Below are 26447 nucleotides of genomic sequence, written 5' to 3' on the forward strand. Positions count from 1 at the left end.
TAAAAGTTTTACTAAAATCATGGCCAAAATGAAGTTATATTCTGTGTTTAAAAACTGTAAAACCCACAGAATGAATGAATTTAGTTTTCAAGGAAATAAATTTAAAAATCAGTAACAAGTTCCCCTTAGAATCATGCATAAACTGTTTATTTTTATTATATACTTATTATACTGTATTGACATTTAATCTAGTTTTAGGACATAAAAAGATGCCATGGAAATGTTATTTTATGGGATCTACTTTCATGGGATTGTTTCTAGGTCATTTCAGTGACAGCGTGAAAGCAATGTGACATTAAGAGAAAGATAGTAATAACAGTTGTAGGCATGAGATAAAGAAACCCTGAGGGCTACCAATGAAGTGAACTGAGCTGTAAATCCTTAAAAAAATAAAAGAAGAGAAAAGGAAATATTTTTAACCCAAAGCTCCAGATTTTCTTTCCTACAAGCTTGTTGCTTTAATAATTGGAAAATGACCTCAGAAAGGTTATTTCATTTCTCTTTAAAACTCATTAAACTTTTTGAAACTTAGAAAACCAGTATATTTGCAGATGTCTTACGAGAATTGACACTGTGTGAGCACAAATCTGAAGAACTGTGTACTTAAGTGGAATCTTTATTTGAGGTGAGGACCAGTATGTACATACACTGATGGATCAATATAAATGCCCTTTGCAGGTATCATAATTTTAGTCTTTTTAAAATTTTGAAGAGAGATCCTGGGACAGATAAGCAGAGAAGAGGAAGAATGCCCCCTTCTTTCCCTGCTAACCCAGGGCTTCCACACTGGGATCTCTCTGCGGCAGAAGAAGTGTCAGAGAGAGAATGCTGCGGCTGGCACTGTGCCCACCAGGCCAACCACACAGCTGGGGAAGTTCTGACTTGTTCGTGATGTGTCTGTGATAGGCGTGGCGATGTCTGCTGACCTTACGTAATTAGTTGCCATCATTCCGCCAGAACATAATCACAATATCTGAAGATCAAAGAAAACAGGATTGAGAGTTCCATCTATTTCTTGGAAAGCGTTTCAAATGTCATCATCATGTTATAAAAAGTCATTCAGAAGTCTCAGCGTCACCAAGAGGGCCCTCATTCAGAATTCTCAGAGTCACCAAGAGGGCCCAAATGCTTCAATTAGTGCTGGTGGCATTGACAGCCCTCAGTCAGTCTTCTGAACTGGGTATTTTCTCCTCCCTTTATACACGTCCACCTACCAATCCCACTCTGTTGTCCACCTAAGAAATGAGTTGTAGAAGAAGAATCAAAAGAAGAACTCTTAGAAGAATTAAAAATAACTGGATTTGTGAATTATAAATTCTATACACTATCTGTAAAGATTGATTTTATGTTCATAGGACTTCACAATGAGTATTCAGAAAAATGCCTACAGGAGAACTAAGAGAAAACACCCACATTTACATATCAGAATAGTAATTTCTACGTGTGTACCCTTTACATCGTGTAGGAAAAGAGTATGTGTTAGTAGTTTGTGGTTATAGAACAGCTAGACACAAACACACACACACACACTACACAGCACCCCCAGTACAATAATTCTATTTTTCCCCTGTGGTAACATACTCAGGTATGATGCAGTAATCCCTAAAGATTATTGAGTTATCCTTGCAAAACTCACTTTGAAGTGGGATTAACAAGATTAGTTCATTAATACATAAAACTCTGGGGCTTTGCAGTCTCTACATTTCCAGGACTTGGGCATTATGTTTCTACATCTTTATCTTGCTGTTCTCACTGTTACGGCCTCAAATGTAAAAACCTCTCAAGTAACCGATAATGCATTTCTACCACTTTTTTTCCAGAGTAAAAAATTATTTTAAAGGACAAAATGCTTCTAGGTAGAACACTGACATCAATAGAAAATACAATTAAGTATTGAGCAGAATGGTTAAGGTAATTTTAACATGCCATTATTGGATCAATTAGTACACAGTAATTTGCCAGATATTCAGTGTTTCAGCAAACCCTTGGGCAAAGTCTCTTGTTAAGCAAATGACTGGAATATTAAATAATTGAAATGAAGTACTACAATGTACCACATTCCATAGTTTTCCCTGGTCACATTAGGAACATAATGTCTAATGAAGTTATTATTCATTAAAAATTTAAATAACATGGTATTTTAGTCCTGGTAGTTAATGGTTTAACAAGTCTGAGGAATTTCTAACTGGTCCCAAAGACTGACCATCAGGAATAAAATAAAATCAGGACTGGTTTTCAGGGCTCAGAGAACCAAAGTCTGACACAATCACGTATTCCTGACATGGTTTCTTTTCCCTTTTTTTGGTTATTGTTATTGCATAAATGATGCATAAAAATTAATAAGAACTTTGCATTCAAATTCCTACAAGGTGTTATTTGATTTTTTTAGGTAAACACAAGGGAACTACTGCCCAAGGCAATTCTTCTGTCTACCCATTTCAATGTACAAGCATTCTCACATAATGTAATTTTAAATTAAAAGCTCACTGCTATTCTCCTGGGTATACATTTGGCTTTGCTAAGTCTGTAAAAACAGTCTTGTAAAGGACTCAAACTGCATTAGAAAAATAGTTAACCCATTTATGGTACCTGTGGAACAATTTCTTAAAAATTTCCTCCTTTATATTAATATGATATTTCACATTAGAGTTTATTTCTCCATGGACATTAAGAGAATGCCTCTTACCTCGTCCCTAGGTAAAAGTTGTCTAGAGAACTTTTGAACAGTTTGAAAGTTGATTTTTTCTGTTATTAATATTGCAAGAAACATAGAATTCTAATTGAAATTGGAATAAAACCAACGTAGGAGTTGGGTATATGGTAGGTAGAGTTATCTAAATTGCAAGTTCTTAATATAAAAAATTTTTTCCATTGCTTCTATTGATAACATTAATTGATGGTTACAGGATAGAAAGCAAAACGTTAAATGGCAATATTTAAATAATGAATAATGCAGTAGGTGCCATTATTTCTTCTGAAGTTACATAATTTTCTTTTACCATTTAACACAATAGCAAAAATAATATGAGTAATAAGTACTGATGGCAGAAGAGGTGCTAGCAAATGAATGTGCATCTTTGCATTGTGCACATTTTACATGCCTCCTAATAAATACAGTTGTTTCCATACCACAATAAATATGCAGCTCTTAAGGGAAAATAATTTGCCATGACAAGGATCTGGATCTCTTATGCACTCCGCCTCAGGTTTAGAGAGTGGAAACAGTGTTATAAAGGGTTCAGAGTTGAGAGACGGAAGAGTTAACTGGAGAAGTTAACACAAATGGGGAGTCAGTGAAGGTCAACCCCTTGTCATTATGCCCTTGTGAAGGGCATTCACAGCTAATTTCTCACGTGACATGGATACAAGCTCCTCCTCTCATGACGTAAACCAATATTCACCATTTGTCAGGCTAGTACCTTTCGGTACTATTTGTACCAGCATAAGAGTGAAGTAGAATAATGTTTCCTGTTTGTCCAAATAACTATTTCGGCTAAATAGTGCCCTGGATCCAGGATTAATAACCAAATAAAATTATCTCCATCTTGTCAGAGATGTAGCAATTCCAAAGCCTCACAAAAATATCTCGTTCCCATTCAGTCTCTTTCTCTACTGGGACAGCAAGTAACAACCAATTATGACACTGTGGCATGGGTTGGGATGTACCTATTAACAAGTGACTCATCTCTTCATTTCACGTAGTTGTCAGATCTTAAAACCAATATCTAACTCTAAATAAAACTCTCAAGAGATCTACTATGTCCTTATTCAGAAGTACACTGTGTACCTTTCCACGAACTTGCAATCCAAATTGAATACATTACCTTAAGACAAACAGCCAACATTCAGTGAAACCCTAAGTAGCTCAGAGCACAAAACACCCTTCCATAATACAGAGAAATAATTCAAAGTTAAAATGTATGGAGTTCACATATATAAAAACTATATATGTGAACAATAGAGTTTTCACTATAGGAACAATTTTTCCAATTTTAGTAAATAAAGTGAAGAAAAACAGCCAATTTGGTTTTTCAGTAATGGTAACTATAGTAGTTTCTCTGGAAAAAAAATGAGTCATATTTTTATGAATTATTTTCTAAATAATATTTCTTATTAATTCCCAGTAACTAAGAAATGGAATGTAAATTACTAAGAAATGGGCTGCATTGAGGAAACTGAGAAAAACACCCAATTTCTGTTCAGAGCCCACCATGAACTCATGGTTCATGGGTTCTAAGAGTCCCTGGCAAGTAGCTTACATACAACCCCATTCCCAGAAATAGAAAGAATTCTCTAAAAGTAAAATACATAATCAGAAACAAACCCCTTCAACTTTACTTGGGTGGATGGTGTATACAATTTCAATAAGGAGGAGTTCCACATACACAAACAATTTTTTAAAGAATCACAATTTTCCCCCAGTTTTAGTAGTATTAATTATTGCTTTAATGTTAGAGCTGATTTGTCATTCACTATATGGTATATCGGCCTTCTTAGCATTTATGTATTTAGTTTTTTTTGCAAAAGTTTTTTCATGGTGTGGAGAATGAAAACAAAGAGATAGTTCGTTCTCAAATATTATCTATTGATTTAGGACTCAATTTTTCAGGTAGTCTTTGAAATTCCTTACATATAAAAACTCCTTTCACCATCTACCATCCATCCTCTACAAATACAGGTTTTTAAAAAATTGAAACATTTAGATCTAACCTAAATTTTGTTACTATCTACAGTATTTTATAGTTTTCACCCTAGAGTAAAGTAGGATAAAATTGCAAAATGCAATGATATTTTTTCTTTGACACTACAAGTATATCATTTATGAACATATAGAAACAATGAAGTCCTGTCTCTAATTATCATTACTCATGCTCTTGCTTTAAATTGTTCAACTGGTAGCGACAATTTACTAGAAATCAGGGTTTACTTTTTTGCCTTGAGATTCTTTTTTAAGGTGAGGACAGCATTACCACTCACCCATTAATGTAAATATGACCATGATATAGAGGCAGACATTGCATATCCGAGTTCTGCCTCTGTGAGTTTATCATGCCCTTTCAGGAAAGGAAATGTGTAAATAAGTGCTTTTCTGCAATTCTAACTCGAGAAATTAACAGACTCCTATCTTCTTTGCTGATGCTTAATGTTTTTTTGTGGGGAAAAAAGATAAGTGGCATGCATAATAAATAGCATGAACAAGGAAGGCATTCAAGGAATAGATTCATAAAATTTGCTGGTGAAACTGATTCCACCTTAACAATAAGCAATCAAGAACTACAGATTGAAGACTTCTTACGTATCCATCACTATCAAAGGAGTGATAGGAAATGTACAAACCTAATCATGGAATCACAGGTTCTGAGAAGAGAGGAGAAAAGACTCTTAGAATTCACCTAGTCAAGATGCCCTCTGAATGATTTCCTCATATCTATTGGACTTTAGAGGGTTTTGGTTGTTGGTTTGTTTGTTTTTAAATCGGGAATTTTTCACATTATCTTTGAAGCTCCAGCACATACAGCACAATAGCTGTCAGTGGGAGGCATACAATAATACTGGTTGATTTGAATGAGCAAATAAATGAATTTTTGATTATACACATCTCTACAGAGTGCTTGATTCTTCAGCCTATATTTAAGTGTTGAACAATTATACTGAGCAGAGCTGATCTTCTGTATATTTCTTGCACACTCTTGTTATCAGACATATGTGTTTAATTTTTGTGAGGTGTAGGGGCTTTGGTATAGTTAAGAAATTTATATAATGGTGGGCCCACATGGGATCAACCCACCCTCTTCACAGGACCCGGAAAAGAAACTCCAAGCATCAGGAACCTGCTGATCGTCTAGGGCAGAAGGAGGCCTCCTTTGTTCCAGAAATGGGACTTGTGTGGGAAGGTCCTGCTTAGAGGAAAACAAACTTGTCTCCGAGGAAACAGAGGCTTAGGGAAAATACACAATTTATTAAATATAGATATATTTATTTTATAAGTAATTTAAAAAAAAAAATCCTAAAAAGAGTTCACTTCTGAAGCAACCCAGCTTCGTTGTCATTGAAAACCTGCTCTGACAGGATGTCCTTGTTCTGAACCAGCCCTTCAGGTCAGCAGAGCGTGCTGGCCCCAGACTGATCATCTCAGGGAGAACCCCTGAGCTTTTTACATGGTGAAGACTAGTTTTCTTTCAAGTTTGCAAACCAGCTGTTACTAGTTGCAAATTCAATGTCTTTGTTTCTATTTCTCTTACTTCATTTTCTCAAGTCCCAGCAAAATTCCTGTCTTTCCCTATCTTATCTTGATGCTCAAGGACACATTTCTTGTCCTATTCTTTCCAGATTGAGCAGAGTGATCACGGCTGGGACTTTTCTCTGTGCAGCTCCTCAAAGGCCAGCTCATTTGATCAGTGGGAAAGCTGAGCACTGCTTATGGTCACGTCATTCTGCTTTTACTTCAAAAGGGCTTGAACTGGACCATGAGTTTGTAAATAACAACAGTAACAATAATCATAAAGCAATGGTAAATATAAAATCATGTCATCTCAGAGTCACAGCTCCTGAGACAGTGATGCAGACCCTTGTTTATCAGGGGTACTCCTTCAGGGACATGTGTTAGAAATGCCTGGGACACATATTCAAAATTCTGATTTTGAGGCATATCGAACTCACTGAATGGGAACCTTTTAGGTTAATGTCCTGGGATCTGGATATTTACAATGCTATCCGAGTAAGTCTTATGTATAATGAGGATTGCGGATTACTGTAAGAATATCCAAAGGCCTGATACTTTGTTCCCATATTATTAGCATCATTTTTATAAAGGCACAAGTTATGAATTTACTCAGCTAGTCCTCTGCTCTACTACCTGGTGTCCAAAATTGCCTCTATCGATTCTGTATATTTAGAAATCAAGCAAAATATATTAGAAAGCTTTTTCAAGAAGTCATGATACTTAATAATGTTCTTTCTAATATCTAACTTCATCCACGCAGATGCTGTTGACCCCATTTCTTCACCTTTGTCTGACGTTCAGCAGGAAAGGGAAAACAATCACTACCCATCAGAGAACAATTCTTGCTCCATCTGCAAACCATTCTTAAGACAGCCCTTAGATGTGGTTCTTCCAGGATGCATGAGCCACCATCCAGCAGGGGGATTATAACCCACCTGGGTATCCTGGTTCCAAAACTGAATGCAGCACCTTCCTCCACCCAGGCTCCCTCCTCCTTCTGGGTTTTGTTTTCTTCAAGGGAAGCATCACAGCTCACCAGGTTCTGAGTTAATCACACCAGAGTGAGCCGTGATTCTGTCACCTCCCCTACCCGGACAGCTGCAGAGTTCTTCCCATAACTCCCCAAGAAACACTTTCAAATATCTCTCAGGCTTTCCAGTCCCTTCATTCCCGGGTTGCCAACACCAGTGTCTCTAGGCCCAGAAACAAAGTTAACATGTGCGTAGAAACAAAGTTACTGTGTATATAGTGTCTTCCCTTAGAAATGAACTTATTTACAAAACAGAAGTAGAGTCACAGATGTAGAAAACAAACTTATGGTTACCGGGGATAAAGTGGGGGGAGGGATAAACTGGGAGATTGGGATTGACATATACACACTATTATATATAAAATAGATAACTAATAAGGACGTATTGTATAGCACAGGGAACTCTACTCAGTACTCTATAATGGCCTATATGGGAAAAGAATCTAAAAAAAAGAGTGGATATATGTATATGTATAACTGATTCACTTTGCTGTACACCTGAAACTAATACAACATTGTAAATCAAATATACTCCAATAAAAATTAAAAAAAACAAAAGGAGTAGTTGTCATTGTGGCCAAACTGTAGACTGGAGAGTACTTGCCCAACCTAAAGGCATTCACATCACAGTGTGTGTGTATGTGTGCATGTGTGCATGCACACACACACACACACACACACAGTCTGTCCAAACAAAACACGTTTGCAGTTTGCAATTTCTATTTAATTCACTCTTTTTTCTCTCTTTTTCTTTTATTCCCCCATTCCCCTACCTTCTTGCCCCTGGCAACTACAGTTCAAGTCTCTGCTTCTATGTATTTGACTTGTTTAGATTCCATGAGTAAGATCATGCAGCGTTTTTCTTTATGTGTCTGGCTTATTTTACTTAGTATAATGCCCTCCAGGTTCATCCATGTTGTTGAAAATGGCAGGTTTCTTTCTTTCTTTAGGGTGATAACACTCTATTGAATACACTCAGCATCCCTCACCTGGACTACTGCAATGGTTTTCACACTGCCACTCACCTCTTTCCACTCATTCTTACAGGTATAATCCTTTGGAAGTTAAATATGGCTATAATACTAACCAGGCATAGCTACCATTCTGGAAGGGGAAATAGGTGAAAGTGGTTATGGGGATAGAAAAGAAAAAATATTTTAGGTGTGATTAGAGACTCCAGACTGTGCTTCTAGAAGGAGGATTTTGTTTTCTCCACCCCATAGTGGGAGGCTGGAGCCAGGAGTCAGGTGGATTCCAGGAATGTGATGGAGGGAGTGAAGGTATGACCTGCCCTCTCTCCCCTCCTTGTGATGTATCTTCCCCATTTTCTTCCCTTGGCCGTTTCCTTTTCCCATCCTCCCTTCATTCTCTTTCTTTTCTCCCCCTTTACCCCAAAGATGCCTATTGCATCTTCCTACTGCTGATTTATTATCTCCTTTTCTTTTCACTTCTCTTTTTTTTCTCTCTTCTTCCTATTAGTATCTTCTCCATCTCAACCTCAATTCCTTCCTCCAAATTCCATAAAATGGCACTGGAACTTGGATAGCTGGAACGTCTATTTATTTATTTTTATTGCCTACTATCAACCTAACAATAGAAGAATAGGATGTTTCATATTTTCCTTTTGTCCAAAGACGACTTAAGATTAGTTATATGTAGTCTACCATTTGCTTTTGTTTCTAAATTGTTTTTTTCCTTCTGGTAAGTGACCTTAAGTAGAATGACGGCTTTCTTGCCTTTGTCATAATCAATCATATTCTGTGCCTCAGTATTCAGGGTCATAGGAACTACATGAACGCTGGAGAGAAATTAACTGAAGCACTATACTTGCTTTCTTATTACTAGAAATTATCTGAGCCAAAATACCAAGAAAGGATAATAGCCATTTTGAGCCTGGATGATATGTCCAACTGAGTCATAATGTGGAAGAGACCATAGGAAAACTTGATAAAAAAAGAAATATATATTCAGCATGGTAAGTAAACCTTTAGGATAGGTGTAAATTTTAAAACTATTATTTAACATTTCATACAAAGAAATAGAAACACTCTGAACAGAACTGTAATCATGTAAATAAATGTGTGTGTAATTTAGGCACAATGTGTAATTCCACTGAAACACACACAAATCAGATACACACAAATGATATATATATATATATATATATATATATATATACACGCACATACACACACATATATACATTCTCAAAAGGTGTTAGATATTGTTTGTGCAGAAAAACATGCATATAGAGTCATAGATTCTTAGAATAACAAAGACATTAACAATCATCTCAAATTTAATACACTTTTTAAGATAAAGAAATTGACCCATTCAGAGAGATGAAGAATGAAAGATGAAAAATGGAAGGGGCACCTCTGTGTAACCAGATGAATGGAAACCTGCTCAGTTAGAGTTTTGCCTCCCGGCTCCCAGGGGTCACATCAAAGAACAAAAGGCTGGTGCCCAGGATGAGCAGTCATCAGAGGCTACTGAGGCCCTTGGCTCACCTGCAATGGATAGTGATGGCCAGTGACAGTCACTGTAGCTCAGATTACATGATTAACCTCATGTACTGCTTGGTACCTAAAGAAAAACAGAACACTGGGAGGCGTGGCTAGGGTACCCCACCAGCACTGGGATAAATAGTGAGCAGTTTCCTGAGGATGGATGTCCAGAGATGCTATTCAGAGACAAGACGGATATCAGGGATGAGCAAAGAACTCACACATCACTCCATGGGCACAGAAATACAAGTGCACTACAAATAGTTTATAGTTGGTCAACATGCATTTTTCCTAAATATCATTTTAAATTAATTCTTTAAAAAAGTATTTCCTTGTCAGTTTCTGTTCTGTGACCATGCAGCCTGCATCCTGTCTTCAAGCAAACTGTTTGTATCTAACATCAAATCTCTTGAGAGGCACCTTCAAGAAACATATTACAATCATTATGACCACAAAAGAAATGACTCTTGTCATGTTGAAGAAGAGATTCCACAGGGAACAAGTGCCTTCAGCATCGGAAATGTGATTATTTACATCTCAGTCAAGATAACTTCTTTCATCCCGCTGAGGTGGAATTATCTGACAAATTAAATATCTTTATTTGGATGGCAAGGGATTATGAGAGTTACTTCCTGAAATACAAATAGAGGAATATACACTCCAAGTCAGACCCCTAGTGTGACTTTCATTTAATGGAACTCACTTTGAATGATCTGAGGATTTTATTGCCTACGTTCTAAATTTATAGATCCTCAATAAATGCGGTCTCATATCAGACACTAGTCTAATTTGATCTTTTTAAAGTGGGCATAAGCTTAGAACAGATTCCTTCGTTTCTCGGACTTCAATCTTCATTAACTTTTTTCTGTAAATCTTAGCTTGAGTGGAGTTTTCCTTTTCAAAAAGTTATTCAACTTAGTTCAAAACTTCTTAGTTGGGTTAACCATGTCGGCTTTAAAAATTTAAGCTCAAACGTTACATGTGATACATTTTAAGAATATTAAGCACCCAGTATATAATATCAATTTTTCCTCCGATAAATATCATTTTCTACGATTTTTAAATTTGAGAATCTCCAAAGGAAACAGATTATGTTTCAAATGATGCTTCTTAATAATTAAAATTAAGTTTCTTCCCTAGGTAACAATTCTCTAAAGATTTTTATTACATCATCTTGTGTTTATAACTTCTTAGAATGGGTGCCAGACCATATTATGAAAACTGTTTGGCACATGAAAGCAGTACAGTGAAACAGTTAAAAATGTAAGCTAATGAGTCAGACTAATAAGGCTCAAATCCTGTCTTCTCTGTCTACTCCCTGGGTGACCGCACAGATTCTTAAGCTCTCTGTTCATCAGTATTATCATTTTAACAATATTTGCTTAATTGGTTGGGAGAATTAAATGAGCTAAGACTGTAATGCACTTAGAACAGTGCTAGGCAGAGTACACTAGATACATATTAACCGTTATTATTATTACATATTATAGTAATTGTTATATTGTGTTGTTCTAGATTATTATTTTAGTAGGCTCTCAGAAACTAATTATGGAATAAAGGACTGAATGTGGGAAAACGTTCTTTTTTCCTGAAATATTTGCAGTTCAAATTTCATTACCTTGAAATAAACAGAGCACTTTAACCGTAGAATATTAGTAAAAACTGGAAATTGCATTCAATTTTTATCTAAATCCTTTTCCTACAAGATGCTGAGCATGGTAAGGGCCTGGCCTGGGCAGGGGACGTTTTAGGGTAAGGCTGGGTGAATAGAGCACTCCTTACCAGGGCCTGGGTTCAGAGCAAAGAGTCAAAAATGAGAAGAGGAGAAAACCAAGACCTGCAAATCAGAGAATCAAGACACCAAAAGGGAGGCACAGAATCCAAGTACCTGGAGAATCTGGAAGGTGAGAGTAGAAAACAGTGGGTCAGATAAAAAGCTTGATGGTGTTACTGGGACTAATCCTAGGGCAGGTGCTGCCCACAGATCTGAGTTTTGGGTGGAAAGGCCGTATTTAAGGTGCCAAGGACTGGACTGGGCAGTTAGCTCTGTCCTCACTCTATTCTTGCTGCACCACTTAGACTGCACTGAACACAACCAGCACTTGGATTTTAAGCTAAGACACATACGATGATATTCTCTACCTTTTAAAAAAACGGCATACACGTGCAACTTCATCACAAGAAAACAGAAAGCATCTCAGAAGCAAAAAGATCAAACAAACATTTACATTTCCCCTGACATCAATGCATATACCTGAGCAGGACAACATGATAAAATCATCAGCAGAAACAGAACTAGAAGCTATGGCAGAAACTGCATCTAATAATTTTTAGGCATCTCAGAGATTACTTGCGGGTAAAAGAAACAAAAGTCAAATCAATGAAACTGACTTTTATCTGAAATAAGGTATCTCTAGAAAATGATCTTTATCTGAATCGCATTTTTCCTAAAGGAGAGATAGGGAATTCTAGCTTCCCCTTGCTCCCAATATGTTGAATATTCATCTTGTGAAACAGAATGCAATTTGCATAATGTAGGGCCCAGGTCTGTGTGCAGGAACACCCTTCAGGGAAGGCGGAGGAAGGTTCCAAAGGACAAGAGCATTTCCCAGCTCACCACGAAGGGGATCTGCAGCTCATATTTCATCTTCTTTGACAGGATTTCCCGGATTTGCTGAAGAAAATATATCACATTGCACGGGAGGCCCCAGAGAATGCTTCTTCTCTGCTTAAGTTTTAGGTGTGTGTGTGTATGTAAAATGTATGTATGTTTACATGTGGTTTTTTTGATGACGATATTTAACAACAACAGAGTTTTAAAGAATTTATACTAAGATGACATGCAAACCCAAATAAGAGAATTTTCTTTGAGGCTCCATGATTTTATCCACCTTTGCTCAAGGGATAGTGGAAAGAAGTATTTTCACCTAAGTCTCTATTGCTTGGACTTGTGACAGATATGAATTCTAACTGCATTATAATATATGGATATAGTATATCCGGATATGAATTATTTGTAAACAGTAAATATTCCAGAAGAGGCTGGAAGGTGCCCAGCTACTAGTATACATTAACACAAAACCGAGACTTGCTTAAATTTAAATGCAATATCCATTTTGATATCAGAATTATTTTCCCAATAAAGCATTTACTCAACCTGAATTCTCATTTTTAAAAGAACTACTCTCTCCTAAATTTACTTTTTTAGAATTCACATTTCTTCCGTTTCTTTTTATACAATAATCTTTTACAAGAAACTCCCTAAGACAAGCACAATTCTAAACAGTAGAAAAAGATATTAATTTCAATGCTTTCAAAATTGCTCAATTTTCTATGAACTGGGCCATATAAAAATATGCAAATGCACAATTTTAAGAGGTGATATAACTCTTCCACTTGATACACTGATATTATCAAACATTGATGACTAATGAATTAATAGCTCCTACAGCATTGCAGTAAAGGTCAAATACTAAAGCAAAAATGAGAGTCATGAGACAGAACTGTCTCACTTTTGTGGTTGATGCTATCGCTATTTTGCAGACATTGAATGAATGGCCAATATCTTGGGCATGCTACTTACTGATGGGTAGAGGTAACCTTCTCCATTCATGGCTATATACAACCCTGTTTTCACTCCCTGGATGGCCACGACGCGCAGCCCCACTGGTATGAGGTTGAACAGTGCTGTTAAGAGAAAGACAGTCTGTCACCAAAGGGCAGGAAGAAGCAAAGCATCCCCATCCCTTTTCTCTGTTTCATTTGTTCTATTTGAGAAACATTATGCTTGTTACAACCTTCTGAGAAGTTCCAATTCATTAACTTTTAATTTCTCTATTTAAGAAGTTTCTGTTACAAGTAAAATTTGCACTTGAGCTCCAATTTATAGATCTTATCAGTCTCCCTATAGCATTCTGAAGGACTGATGGCATAATAAACAGAATCAAGCCTGTAAGTGTGATTCTAGAATCAAGCCTGTAATCGTGATTATAGTATCACTGTCTCTGACACCGTTTGATAGCAAAAGAAATAAGCTACAAAGATTCTGAAAGAGCAGAATTTTAAGAGCCCAAGTTGAGTGTTTATTCTGGTCTTTTAAGTAGAAGGTTTGCTTCATCACTGCAATGTAGGACAGGCAAGAAGTTTAAAAGGTAATTCCAAAACTAAATTACTCTTGCAGAACCAACATGATATGTCAGCAGAGCCCAGAAATGATGTGCACCTGCCAATGTGCTAAATTTAGAAAGAACTAATCAAACTGAATGGCATGCAAATTTCATAGGTAATTTTCTTTATTAATATTTCATAAAACTATGAGTGAAAACTAAAACAAAGAGGGAAAAGTATTCAATTTTACCCACTTAAGAGATAAAAACTCATGTTTCCATGTTCTGTTTCTTCTCTTATAGACAAAAATGTATTTTTACATATATTTCACATTGTGCAGACAGCAATGTTACCACTGATTTTTTTTTAAAAAAAGTCTTAACGTCCTTAATAATGCATTTCCATGCCATGGTTACATGTGTCTGTGTAGTGGGTATTCTAGCACTATTCTTGGTGATAACTGCTGGATGATTTTGGAGATTTTATCAGAGACACATTTATAAGATAACTGTTAATTATGGGAGGTTATCTGCTCCCATTCAAGTTCTTAATTCAAGTCTAATTCTAAGTAATAGAACCAGGCCAGAAGAGGCAATGAAAACACTAAAATGTCGCAGTAAATGTACAAGTAAAATATCTTAGGTTAAGGCTCTCACCTTTATTCCACAAAAGATACATAGCTTGAAAAATGTGGGCAATTTTGACTTAAATCGATAGGTTTACTCAGTGCATAATTTTAAATGGACTTCCTAAATTGTGTTCTATTTAACTCCAAGGCACATGTTTTCTCTGAATAGGGTAGGGGAAAATTATACCCTCTCTTCCAATTATTACATATTACTGATCTTGAGATCTCAAGATGTCTGTGCTCCTCAGATGATGAAAGGAAAATGGCAGGCCATGGCCCTAGAAAATTATCCTGCAAGAACACTCAGGGGTGTATATGGTTAGGTGGATATTAGCTTTCATGATGCAAACTAACACTGGATTGTCTTCTGTTGGATTCTAGGGGCTTATGATATCCTTATGGAGGAATAAGGCTTATGTTTGCTTATTTCTATTATTTAATATTAAACGTGAGTGTGGATTTATTGAGTATTTGTGTCATGGTAACTCTCAGTATTCCTTCTTCATGGGAGAAAGCCACTGGCCATTTTCACTGTCTTCTATAATACCTGAACTGTCCCATCTCCCTTATATTTTGAAAGGATGGGCATCACAGGGTAATTCCTGATTTATGTGCAAAAGTTTTTTTTGAAAACCATAATTGTACATCTGTCCATGCAAACTATTCTATCCTAACCTATTCAAACTTAATTATTCTAACCTTCATACATATCTAATGGTATTTGTAGGTGCCATATAATTGATATAGGCCAGATGGAATAATCCTAGAAGGTAAGTGCATCATGAACTCACTAAAATAATACAGTATGGGAAAGAGTAAAATTATAGAAGATAGTCTAAAATGATTGTACTAAAAAAAAACAGTCCCCCTCCCCAGGATTTTGGTTGTGACCTGAATAATAATTATAATAACAGGTATTACAATTTACAGGATGAAAACAGAAAGTGAATCCATAGAACCACCGTAATGTGGAAACCTATTCAGAGCTGACCATGACTGAACCATGGCGCTAATCAAACCCACAGATACCCACGTTAAATGAAACATCTTTACGTTTTTTCACTCTTCTTGTATATAACATAATTATAAAGCAATATCACAAGACCTAGGGGAGTAAGAATAATGAAGATGTCCATGCTACTTTGTTCATTCTGTGGAACACTGCAGTCTCCATATAATAGTGAATTTCATTCAACCCTGGCTGCACTTTAAAATTAGCTGTATTCGTAAAATAGGATGGCCATGCCCAACTCCAGACCAATGGAATTAAATCAGTCTCTGGGAGTGGGTTTAGGGCATCACGATTTTTAAAAAAAAAACGCTCCTCAAATGACCCTGACCTACAGCCAAGGTGAGAACCACCTTCCTAAGGCCTGTCCGGGAGTGGGCACTGTGAGTGACCCACCATTTTTAAGCAGCAAGTTATCAGGTTGGGAACTTCTAAGGTGAGAGTGACTGGTTTGTGTGAGGCTTTTATCTTGCAATAGTTATTGCATATGGATTTTTCTATAGTCCTCTTCTGCTTGCAGTATCTGGTAATGGGGACAAAGAAGTTTAAGAGCACAGGAAAACCCCCAGGGCATCCCCAGAAGCAAATTGGGGAAGAAAACCACTCCCTAATCAAACACCATAGTCATGGTAATGCTGACCTTTAGTAGATAGAAGGGAAACTCTAAGAATTTTAAAGAAACACACCCCGGAAAATGAGGGTGGTGATGAATTAACCCAGGCGCCCACTACCTTTTGTGAAAGATCTTTCCAGGGCACGTGCAAGCCTAGGTAAGCAGGTGAGTTGCTCCAGTACCTCTCTATTAGGACCAATTATCCATCATCAACCATTTTCTTGCCCAGATAGTTCTAGACCTCAGGCTGTTAAGCCTGGGAGGACATTAGTATCAGGTTCGCCTGCAGGCCTTTCTCCTTTCCAACACATTTAAATTTTTTGACAAAGGAAGCTGAGCAGGGTGGTTCTGACTTTACCTAGTTTTAAGTAATCTCATATTCAGTAGCGGGCTATTTATTGAGCTCAAATCACGAAAATTTGAAGATTCAAGCCTCAGTTTTGTCATTTGATGACTTTTGGGATGGCATCAGGGTGACGTGTAGGTTATTTCTCTTTATTTTTCCTATCTATAGATGACTAATCCTTGTTTTGTATTCAGAGAAATATAAAAAATGGAATGTGTTTGTGAATTATTACATCATAGCCTTCCTCAAGCAAAAAGGGCAGTGCTCTAATGAGGACCTGTCTGTCTGTCAGCATCTCTGATGCTCACCCCCATTTCTAAAGAACACTTTTCAGGGCTAACGATTTCCCTAGGAGTAGAAGACTACTGTGATAAACCAGAGAAAAGAAAATATCTTAAAATTCATCCTAAAGACCTGTGTTTTTCAATTAAGATGGTGATAGTACACAAAAGTAGAGTTAATTAGTAATTCCCGTTGCTTTTATAAAGCTGCTACAATCTGCCAAGTTTTATTAAATTTTACAGTCATACAATTTTTATAACCTTTTGAGAAGGAAACATTTATCTCAGACTGTCTTATTCTGTTCTGCTTTGTCTTTGCAAATGTTGAAATGGTAAAGAAACTAAGCTAACTGGCTTAAAGGGCACATAAAATGCAATGGTAACTTGTAAGAAAAGAAACCGTGGGCCAGATCTTTGCATAGGAATCTAAGTCCCTCTAGTGAGGTCACTCTGATTTGGTTCTGATTTGCTTGTCCACTGGGGCTCCTGTTCCTGCTTGGTTCCCAGAACTGTTCCTCACCAGTATCTAAGGGGATTAGAAAGGATTTCACTAGCCACCCAGAGATTCTTGTTCCTCGGGTGCAGTTACACAATAGGAGGAAAGAAGCCACATACATTCAGCAACAGAAGGTCTAGTATCTTTCACTATCTCAGCTTTCCAGTCTACTGTTTAATATTATGCAGATAACCAGATATAATCACGTGTGTGTATAATGTCTACATCTGTACTTTCACAATTTAAGAAATACTGTGCTGCTTACTCAGTTGTGAAGCAATATGCTTTCAAAAGACAGTGTCTACTTGACACTTCTTAACTCCATATTGATTCCATCACGAAAAATAACCAATTTGTTTGGCATTACAAAAACAAAAGGAGAAGGTAGGGAAAAAACTCATAAACCATTTGTTTGAAGGAAATTATTTTTCCGGGAAGTCCACCTAAGCAGCATTTTCATACGGCTATAGTATATTTCCTTTCTTGAAAACTTTTGTCAAAATGGATGGCATCAACCTCTAGTCTGATAAATCAGAGTGTCATAGCTCTTATCATAACCATAGTTATGGAAAACGTCTTCTCATGCTCTACTAGACTCTGGCCGAAGAAAATCAGAGAACACTGAAGACGTCAGAACTTAGGAATCTCTAAAGTCCATGACCCCCATGACTGTAAGATGTAAGAAAAAGAGAATGCGTTTTGTCAAAGAATGGGTAAGGAGTTAAAAGTGGGGAAGGGAAAATGAGCAGATATATATGTATTAACATGAATCAGAAGAAACTGACATCTTTTGTAGGTCAAAGATGGTCAACTGCTGATGATTTTAAAAGTTCAACCTAATATCAAAATCCCAAAAAGTAAACAATGTTTGACATCAGTCTTATGAATAAAAATGTCTTCTCTTTCTTCCCTGTGTCCGAATTGCTTTATCTTCTCTTTTTCTAAATCAAAAGAGGAAATAAAGCGAACAAAAATCAATGAACAAATATGATAGGGAAAAATTTAAAGTACAAAAGGACGACATAATATAAACAAAGAGAGGAAAAGATTAAACATTGAATAGGAGGAGAATGTAGATAAACACAGAAAATATTTAAAATTGAAAGAAAAATAAAAAATGAAGCGATGTCCAAAGTCTAAAATATAAACACAATGGCTGGGAAAATATTGATATTTCACTTAGCAACACCAAATGCAAAAATAGTCTATATCATTAGCTGCTCTCAGAATCAGTGCTTCTCAACAGTTGATTACTAGACTTTAAAACAGGAAGAATCTATAATTTGGTTATATGTATTCAAAGCCTCCTTCTTTCCATAGAATGATGTTCTGTATATGAAGGATAAATGATAAATCAATGAAAAGATTCATATCTACTAGTAATATGTGATTAAATATTTCTAATAAAATCAATTTTTGCTTTTCACTAATTCTCCCGAGCAATAAAAAGTGTGTCTATTTTAGAACTGATGTGCTAAACTAAAGGGAATCAGAGGCCAGTATGAACAGAAAATGGGAAAGGAAAACACAATTGAACAAGAGGGGCAGGCACCAGAATAAAAATACAAAGAAAAGTTATATATAAAGAAATAGTAAAATGAAGACAGACATTAAAACAAGGGAAAGTGGGTGGCTTTTTAAATTAAAAAAATTAAAAGCACAGACCCAATTTTATCAAATAAACAATTTGTACAATGCATTTAAAAGCACACAGCCTTCATGTTCTCTCTATAAAGAAAGATACTATCTTTTCTTGTTGAACACAAAGAATTTGAAAAATAATATTTCTATTATTTGAAACATAACATTTCTATTATTTGAAACAACTAATCCTTGTAGCTCTTGAATTTCCAGTTATCATTAAGAAGCTACAGGCCTAATAAAGATAAAACTTCCAAAGTAAACATGTAATCAACTTTCACCTGAATGTGTCAGTGTAGTTACTTGACTTTGATGATAATGAGATTAAAGTAACAATAATCCTGGATATGACAATTGTTTGGAAAAAAAACCTGAAAAGATTAACTAATACGTCTCTTAAAATGACAGGTTTCTTTTGTGGCTCTATGAATATTTCCATCCATGTGGTCCAAGTAAAATTGTCAATGGCACTCTATTGTGTAACATTTGTAAAAATGAATGAACATAACCCAATATTTGCAAGTGTATTTTTAAAAGTCATTTAAGTAGCAGCATATCTTCTACCAATTGTGTTCACTGGTGGCCTGAGGTTGTCACTTACTAGAATTAGTGCTGTCATCCTTGGTTCCATCGAGAGCTCCATCGGGGTGCATTTGCAAGTAGTAGCCTTGCCTGCAATATAACCTGGTCACTATACCCTTGAGCTGGGGATCTGAAAGGCAAACATAGTGGTCATAAGCCTCACAATGTGTCACAATTGAATTTCTTTTTTCTTTTCTGTTTCTTTTCTTTCTTTTTCAGAAGTAAGAGGGTATTTTATGGACATAGCACCTTTTATTTTATGTTTCCCAGTTGCCTCTGTATTTCTCAAACCTGGAAGATGCTAATCACAGAAGGTGAAGAAACTGCAGTCGTCAGCTGAAGCTAATAGGTCATTTTATGAAACTGATATGTGTGTATTTACATGGTTGTTTAGGTAACGATTAAACTGCTTAATCTGTTAGTTTAGTTATTAGTTAAGTCCTAAACTAACTAGCTTAATAGTTTAAACTAATACCATTCAGGATGGCAGGACAAGTTTTGCAAACTTCTGGCTTTAAGAAACCTTGTTAAAGGTTTCTTAAACATTTGCATGTGGCTTTTCAAAGGCCATCCTCATCTCATGACTAGATTTGATGGGGGACATCAGAATCCCCGCAATGGCAACTGGCATCTCTCCACCACCCCTGGATAGGACATGCAAATGTGATCATGCTGTCAAAACAGGAGGATATTACAGAATGATGAAACAAAGCATCTTGTAATCAATCATAAAATGATGGACTTGCAAACAGCTGAACACACACAAAAAAAAACCACATGCAAAAACAAACATAAAAAGCTATTCAAAACAGAATATCCTCAGCCTTACGTTTAGTTCTCGAGAAATTAGAAAGTGAGAGCATCTGTTTCTATGTATATCTGAATTTGAAAAATGACCCCATGGTACACAGATTTTCTTCAAAGATACTATGATATTGAAGAAAACCTGGAAAATAATACATGAAAAACACAGCATTCGTGTGATCAAGCATGTTAGAATACAGGTGTTTTTGGAAGAGTAGGATTTTGAAAAGAAACATCTACGTGATTATTAGGATTGTGTCATGTATGTTCCTTACTCTGTAGTATATAATTTTAAAAATCACATAATTCCAAGATGTGCATTAGTGAAAAAAATTACTCTTGTGCCTTAATCTGCCCATCACCCAATAAGACTTGGCTGGGCTACTGACCCTTTAAGTACTGAGGACTTTTCCTAGTTTTGCTGCATCATATTTTTGCTTGTCACTGAAAACAGGTAGCATAGAAAAGGAAGGGAACAAAGGCGCAGACAAGGGTAGGGATTCTTAGTTGCCATGAAAACATATAGAGCATTTTAGAGGTTGACAGTTTTTCTGCAAAACCTTTATGTTCTGGATCACTTATTTTTAGTAATCCTATATCGTAGCAACTATATCTTCTGCACTTGAATTAAGTACATCAGGCAAGGCAGTGAGAAGACCCATAACCCCCGCAAGTCCCTTCACACGTACACAGCGAGAGCCCTTCTCTTTTGCTTTTTGTATTAACAAAAAGATAAGAGAGAACAAACATTGGAGAGGATGTAGAGAAAAGGGGACCTTTGTGCATTGTTGGTGGGAATGTAAAATAGGTGCAGTCCCAGTGGAAAACAGGATGGAGGTTCCTCAAAAAATGAAAAATAGAAACATGATCCATTTGCTCCAGGAATCTCACTTCTGGGTATACATGCAAAGGAAATGAAATCAGGATCTCAAAAGAGATATCCGCACCCCCATGTTCACTGAGGCATTATTCACAGTGGCCAAAACATGGAAACAACCTAAGTGTCCATCAATAGATGAATGGATAAAAAAATATGTGGTGTAGATACACAATGGAATATTATTCAGCCATAAAAGAAAAGGAAACCCTGCCATTTGTGACAACAGAAGTGAACCTGAAGGACATTAGGTTAAGGGCCTAATTTGTCATCACACCTCATGTCTGATAAGAAAGGACAAGTAAAACATGAAATTGTGTTTTTGAGTTCTTATTTAAAGACAAGAAAAACCAAATTGATATCTATTTACATAGTTTCACATTATTTGTTTGTTTGTTTGTTTTAGAAACCGTAATAACATCGACCGCGTCCTTCTCAGGGGCCAGGATTGACTCATTGAATTTTCACCACAACTTACTTAATAGGAAGCCCATTTTGATGATGAGAAAGTGAAGACACAGAACAGTGAATTAATTTGACAAAGAGCATATGACTGATAAGTGCAAAGCTGGGGTTGACATGATCCTGCCCACTTAACTACTAAATTATGTGGCCTGTAAAAATCGAACAATCGAATTAAACCATCTTAAAAACTTAAAATAAAATACAAACTCATCTGTTTTCTTAAACTAGGTTCTCGAAGATTATCTCTAGCTGTGTCTAACCCCTAACCCTGCATACTTGGAGCTGAATCTATAATATAAAGCAATGACATAAAGTTAGAAATGACCAAATTTCTTGAAAATCTCTTCTAAGATCTGCCCTACTTTGCCATTGGCTACATTTCCAATAAATCTCTACCCATAAAACCCTCACCAAAATTATAAATTTAATACTGTATACGTTTAAATTCCTACAGTATCATTTTCACTTTAATTCCCCCATCTCCACCAACTTCAGCCAAAAGTCAACTCCTGACTTGACACTGAGGTTAACAGTGTCAACCCCCTGAGACCAACACCATGCTTGCCTTTCTCATTCCACCTAATGGGTTGCCCAATTCCTACAGATGCTGTCTTCAAAATCTCCTTCACTCTTTTCCCTTTTTCTATTTTCACCGCCAGCAGCAGTTCAGCCCCTAGTGGCCTCTCCTAGGTGGTCTTACAACCTGCAGTATGCCTGTTCCGATCCATCAGATGAGGAAATATGCAGCCACTCTCCAATATTCGCTGAATTACTCACACCCTGCAGCAGTGGGGCCCCATCCTATCTGCCCGACCTTGGTTTCTACTGTTCCCACGCCATCTTCAGCGCATAGCCCAACCTGGGTCACTGTGGGCTGCCTACAAAGATCCCATAATCTCCCACCTTTATCCTGTTCCCTTAACCTTACGTGTCTCAAATACATCTGCTTCCCTCGAGAGGCTCCCCTGCGCACCTGTGCACACAGCCCCACGTGCACATGTCTTTGCCTAGTTACTGCTTTTTCTTCTTCCCAAGTTTGACTCCATCAGTACTTCCTTTGGGGCACTTGCCTGACACCTCAGAAGAGGTCAGACTCCTCCTTGGAATGCTTTTATGGCAGCATTCTTTACAGGCGTAACATTTTGTAAACATCAAAATGATTTCATTTGGAAATATTATTAATACATTAAAAGATAGAGAAAGCAACACAACCTACATCCATGCACCCACCACTGAGATTAAACAGACGTTAACATTCTGCTCTATAATTCAGAACTTTAATTCCACATCTATTTGTGCACTTGTATGACTGATGTCTGTCTCCAACCTAGACTGTAAGTTTCATAAGGAAAACTGAAATGTACGCTATTGCTCACCGTGGCATTTCCTGGCTCTAGATAAATGAGAGCTATGCAGTATATATTTCTTGAATGCATACTGACAAAGGTGTAATTTTCCAGTAATTGCATATTGCAGGTAAAAGTGAAAACTGGAACAACAACATGAAAACTAAGACAGAAATCACAGAAAAGCCTTAAAAATGTCCACAACTTTTGATCAGGTAATTGTACTTTCTGCACTTCTAGCCCCAAAATAAATCCTCAGTGTGGTATAAAGTTTTGTGTAACAACATATGTATATATGACACGAGCATGACTGTGTAAAAAATACTATCCATAGAGAAAATGGGGAGAATATGCCAAAATGTTAAATCTAACTCTATTTTGATGGTTATTGGAATATTTATCTTTCAATATTTTATTATTTGCAAAATATCCTATCATGATGGCATGCTAATTTTATAATGCAAATGCAGAAATTTTAGTGAATCTATTAATGCCTTTGAGAAAGAATGAGTTAAAATAGCATTTTGTACCTACTTGCAAATAATATTGCATACATATATGCAAGTAAACTAAACACCTATTACTGTTGTAGATTAACTGGCTGCCCCAACTTTTCAAGAATTCCACTTAATATTTTCTCTTTGCACATAATCACAGGTCCATAAAACCTTTACTGTGATCCTTATTTATATAATTGGCCATTGTGCAATGTGGCCATTTATAGCTTAAAGTCAGTCTTTCAAATAATTAAAACAAACGAACAAATGCTTTCTCCCTAAGCCTAAAGTATGCAACCAAATAATCACAGCAAAAACAAAACAAGACAATTTTACTGACAACACAACCACATCAGTTACGTGCAGTCACACAAAGGTATGACTAATCTTCTAGATCTACTGTGAATAGACGGCTTTAACCCTTCATTTTCTCACTCTACTTCAATACAAGTCTCAACTTCCGTCTAATATGTGCTGGACAGATAACTTACATGTATTATTTTATGACTCTGTGAGAGAAAAGTTGACAAAAAAGGACCAAGAAAATCTCACATAACTGCCGGAATGGATAGGACCCAGATTGTGCAGCAATTTAAAGCAACAGCGTCCAAAGTGGAGGGCCTCTCCTGGCCAAGGGGATTGTAGGAGAGTGCACTGCAGGGTATGAAGACCCAGTATTAGAACTTACTATTTTATTATCTCCAAAAATGAGAAAGAACTTAAGCTTCACTAATACTTAACACGAATTGACATCAGTGTCTTCAGAGTCACGTGTCACATTAGGTCCTTGAAGTACCTGAGGCAGGTGGGGCATCCCATAATGCTGAGGGGCTGGCCCAGTGACCCTGGGTCTCAGTCACTGCTCCCAATGAATGCTTTACAGTATGTTGAAATTTATGTGCTCCTGGTTAAGCGGGCTGATAAGTTATATTATTTAGTTTAACTAAAGTTAGGATAGTGTAGGGGAAAAAAATCCCAGAGATAGTATGGATCAAAGGTGGTACAAAAAAACAAAAAAGCAACCAAAAGCTTAACATGAAGAAAATAACAAAGATGACATATCTTCTACATGGATTATGTGGTTAAAAATAAGCGTGGAAGTAAGTATCGAAATAATGATAATCTATTCAAATCTCACATGAAGTCAGCCAAATGATTCTAAAAATGTTTAGAAGACGATCTGAAATACATCTACTGTGATAAGAATGGAACCTCAACCTAAATGAATATTATGCCTTAGGATATAAAAGAATGGAAATATTGCTTGTGTGAAACAAACTTATATTGAGGTGCATGTTCACATTTTTCTTTAAACTAATGGGATAAGAAGGTTTGGGGACAAAGTGCTACAAAATCAATGATCTTATTTGCAATACCGATATAGCCCAAACTCCTCCAACTTGGACTCTCAATTAATAATTGAAGGATGAATAAAAATATCTGAAGTCCCACACCTATATTTTAGTTAGCCAAAAAAAAAATGCAAAATATTTTCCAGCTTATGAAATTGTTAGAGTTCTTTATTCTCTTTTAAAATACTTATGCATTCAGAATATCTACTCTGCTTAAGAAAATATGAAAACTTAGCCTGTCTTAATTATCCTTTTCCTTTTGTTTTGTCTTTTGTATTTACTGTGCCTGCACATTTTACTAAAAATGTTCTGAGGATACTCCTTGAGTGAAACTCTAACTATGCTCTCTGATATTAATTAAAATAGAAATAATGAAAGCTAATGTGCATGTATATCAAGGGAAAAAAAAGATGTTTCATAATATATTAGCCTCAACACTGAGAACTGAAAGGAATGCAAATCAGTCCAGCTGCCTTCAGGTACAGGGAAAAAAATACCCAACATTTTTAATTAAAACAATCACTTTCTCAGAAGTGGGTTCATTTAAATCAATCACTGTCACAAATTATTTTCATAAAATGTGCAGACTGACAAAAGAGAAATCAGGATAACTCTTAGAATAATGTATACATAATGTAAATCATTATTTAAATTGAAAAACGTACAATATGGCATGGATTTTTATATGGCAAATACATAAATGTATATACACACATACTAATCTCAGTACTAATTATCACCATAGGTTCTTTTTTCTTAACATCTTTATTGGAATATAATTGCTTTACAATGTTGTGTTAGTTTCTGCAGTATAACAAGTGAATCACCTACACATATACATATATCCCCATATCTCCTCCCTCTTGCATCTCCCTCCCACCCTCCCTATCCCACCCCTCTAGGTGGTCGCACAGCACCGAGCTGATCTCCCTGTGCTATGCAGCTGCTTCCCACTAGCTATCTATTTTACATTTGGTTATGTATATATGTCAGTGCCACTCTCTCACTTCGTCCCAGCTTACCCTTCCCCCTCCCCGTGTCTTCAAGTCCATTCTCTATCAGCGTAGGTTCTTAAATGTCACTCCTCTATTAGCTATGGGAAATCATATATTTTTTTAACAGGGTAAAAAGCAATTTTTGGAATATATATTTTTTGAGGTAGCTCTAATTAGATTTTGGCACTCCTAGTAGCAGAAAATAGTATTGTGAATAATTTATCCAGTCATAAATTATCATATAGTCCAATCATAAAAATAAACCACGCCAAGGAACTCTTCTAAAGAGCTGAAAAAGAGGGTGAGACAAGGGCACTAAGGAAAATGATAAAACTAAAGGTGTGAAAATATGCTATATCTTTCTGTTAATTTCTGAGAATGTCATTCAATTTCCTTCCAGCACTGACCGCATGCTACCTCCAGAGCCCCATCCCTCTGGGAACCTTGTTTCAGCCATTTCAGAATAGTTGCTGAATCCATCACCCCAATCCAATGCATTACCACGTCTATTGAATTTTAACTGCGGATTCTACAGCCTACAATAGCCTCTCCACCTTTGCCTACCAGATCCTTTGCCTGTAGGTATTAGGGATACAATCTGGCCTAAAAATACAGTTCTTGCTCTCAAAGAGCTTGCTGTCTATTGAA

The 26447-nt window shown here is 36.4% G+C and overlaps 1 protein-coding gene across 3 annotated transcripts in view; it reads right to left on the reverse strand.

Moving 5' to 3' along the window:
• The window catches only part of FGF14 (fibroblast growth factor 14), a 623657-nt gene that overhangs the window by 119118 nt on the left and 478092 nt on the right, over positions 1 to 26447 (reverse strand). For 2 of the 3 annotated variants that reach the window (XM_068526685.1, XM_068526686.1), the window contains exons 2-3: positions 19483 to 19593; positions 13344 to 13447 (exon numbers count right to left, since the gene is read on the reverse strand). In XM_068526685.1, the coding sequence (XP_068382786.1) occupies positions 13344 to 13447; positions 19483 to 19593 (215 nt within the window). The remainder of the gene's footprint in view (positions 1 to 13343; positions 13448 to 19482; positions 19594 to 26447) is intronic. The other variant, XM_068526687.1, reaches the window with a different exon arrangement.

Source organism: Eschrichtius robustus, chromosome 18 (genome assembly GCF_028021215.1).
Source record: "Eschrichtius robustus isolate mEscRob2 chromosome 18, mEscRob2.pri, whole genome shotgun sequence".
In the NCBI taxonomy this organism is placed as follows: domain Eukaryota; kingdom Metazoa; phylum Chordata; class Mammalia; order Artiodactyla; family Eschrichtiidae; genus Eschrichtius; species Eschrichtius robustus.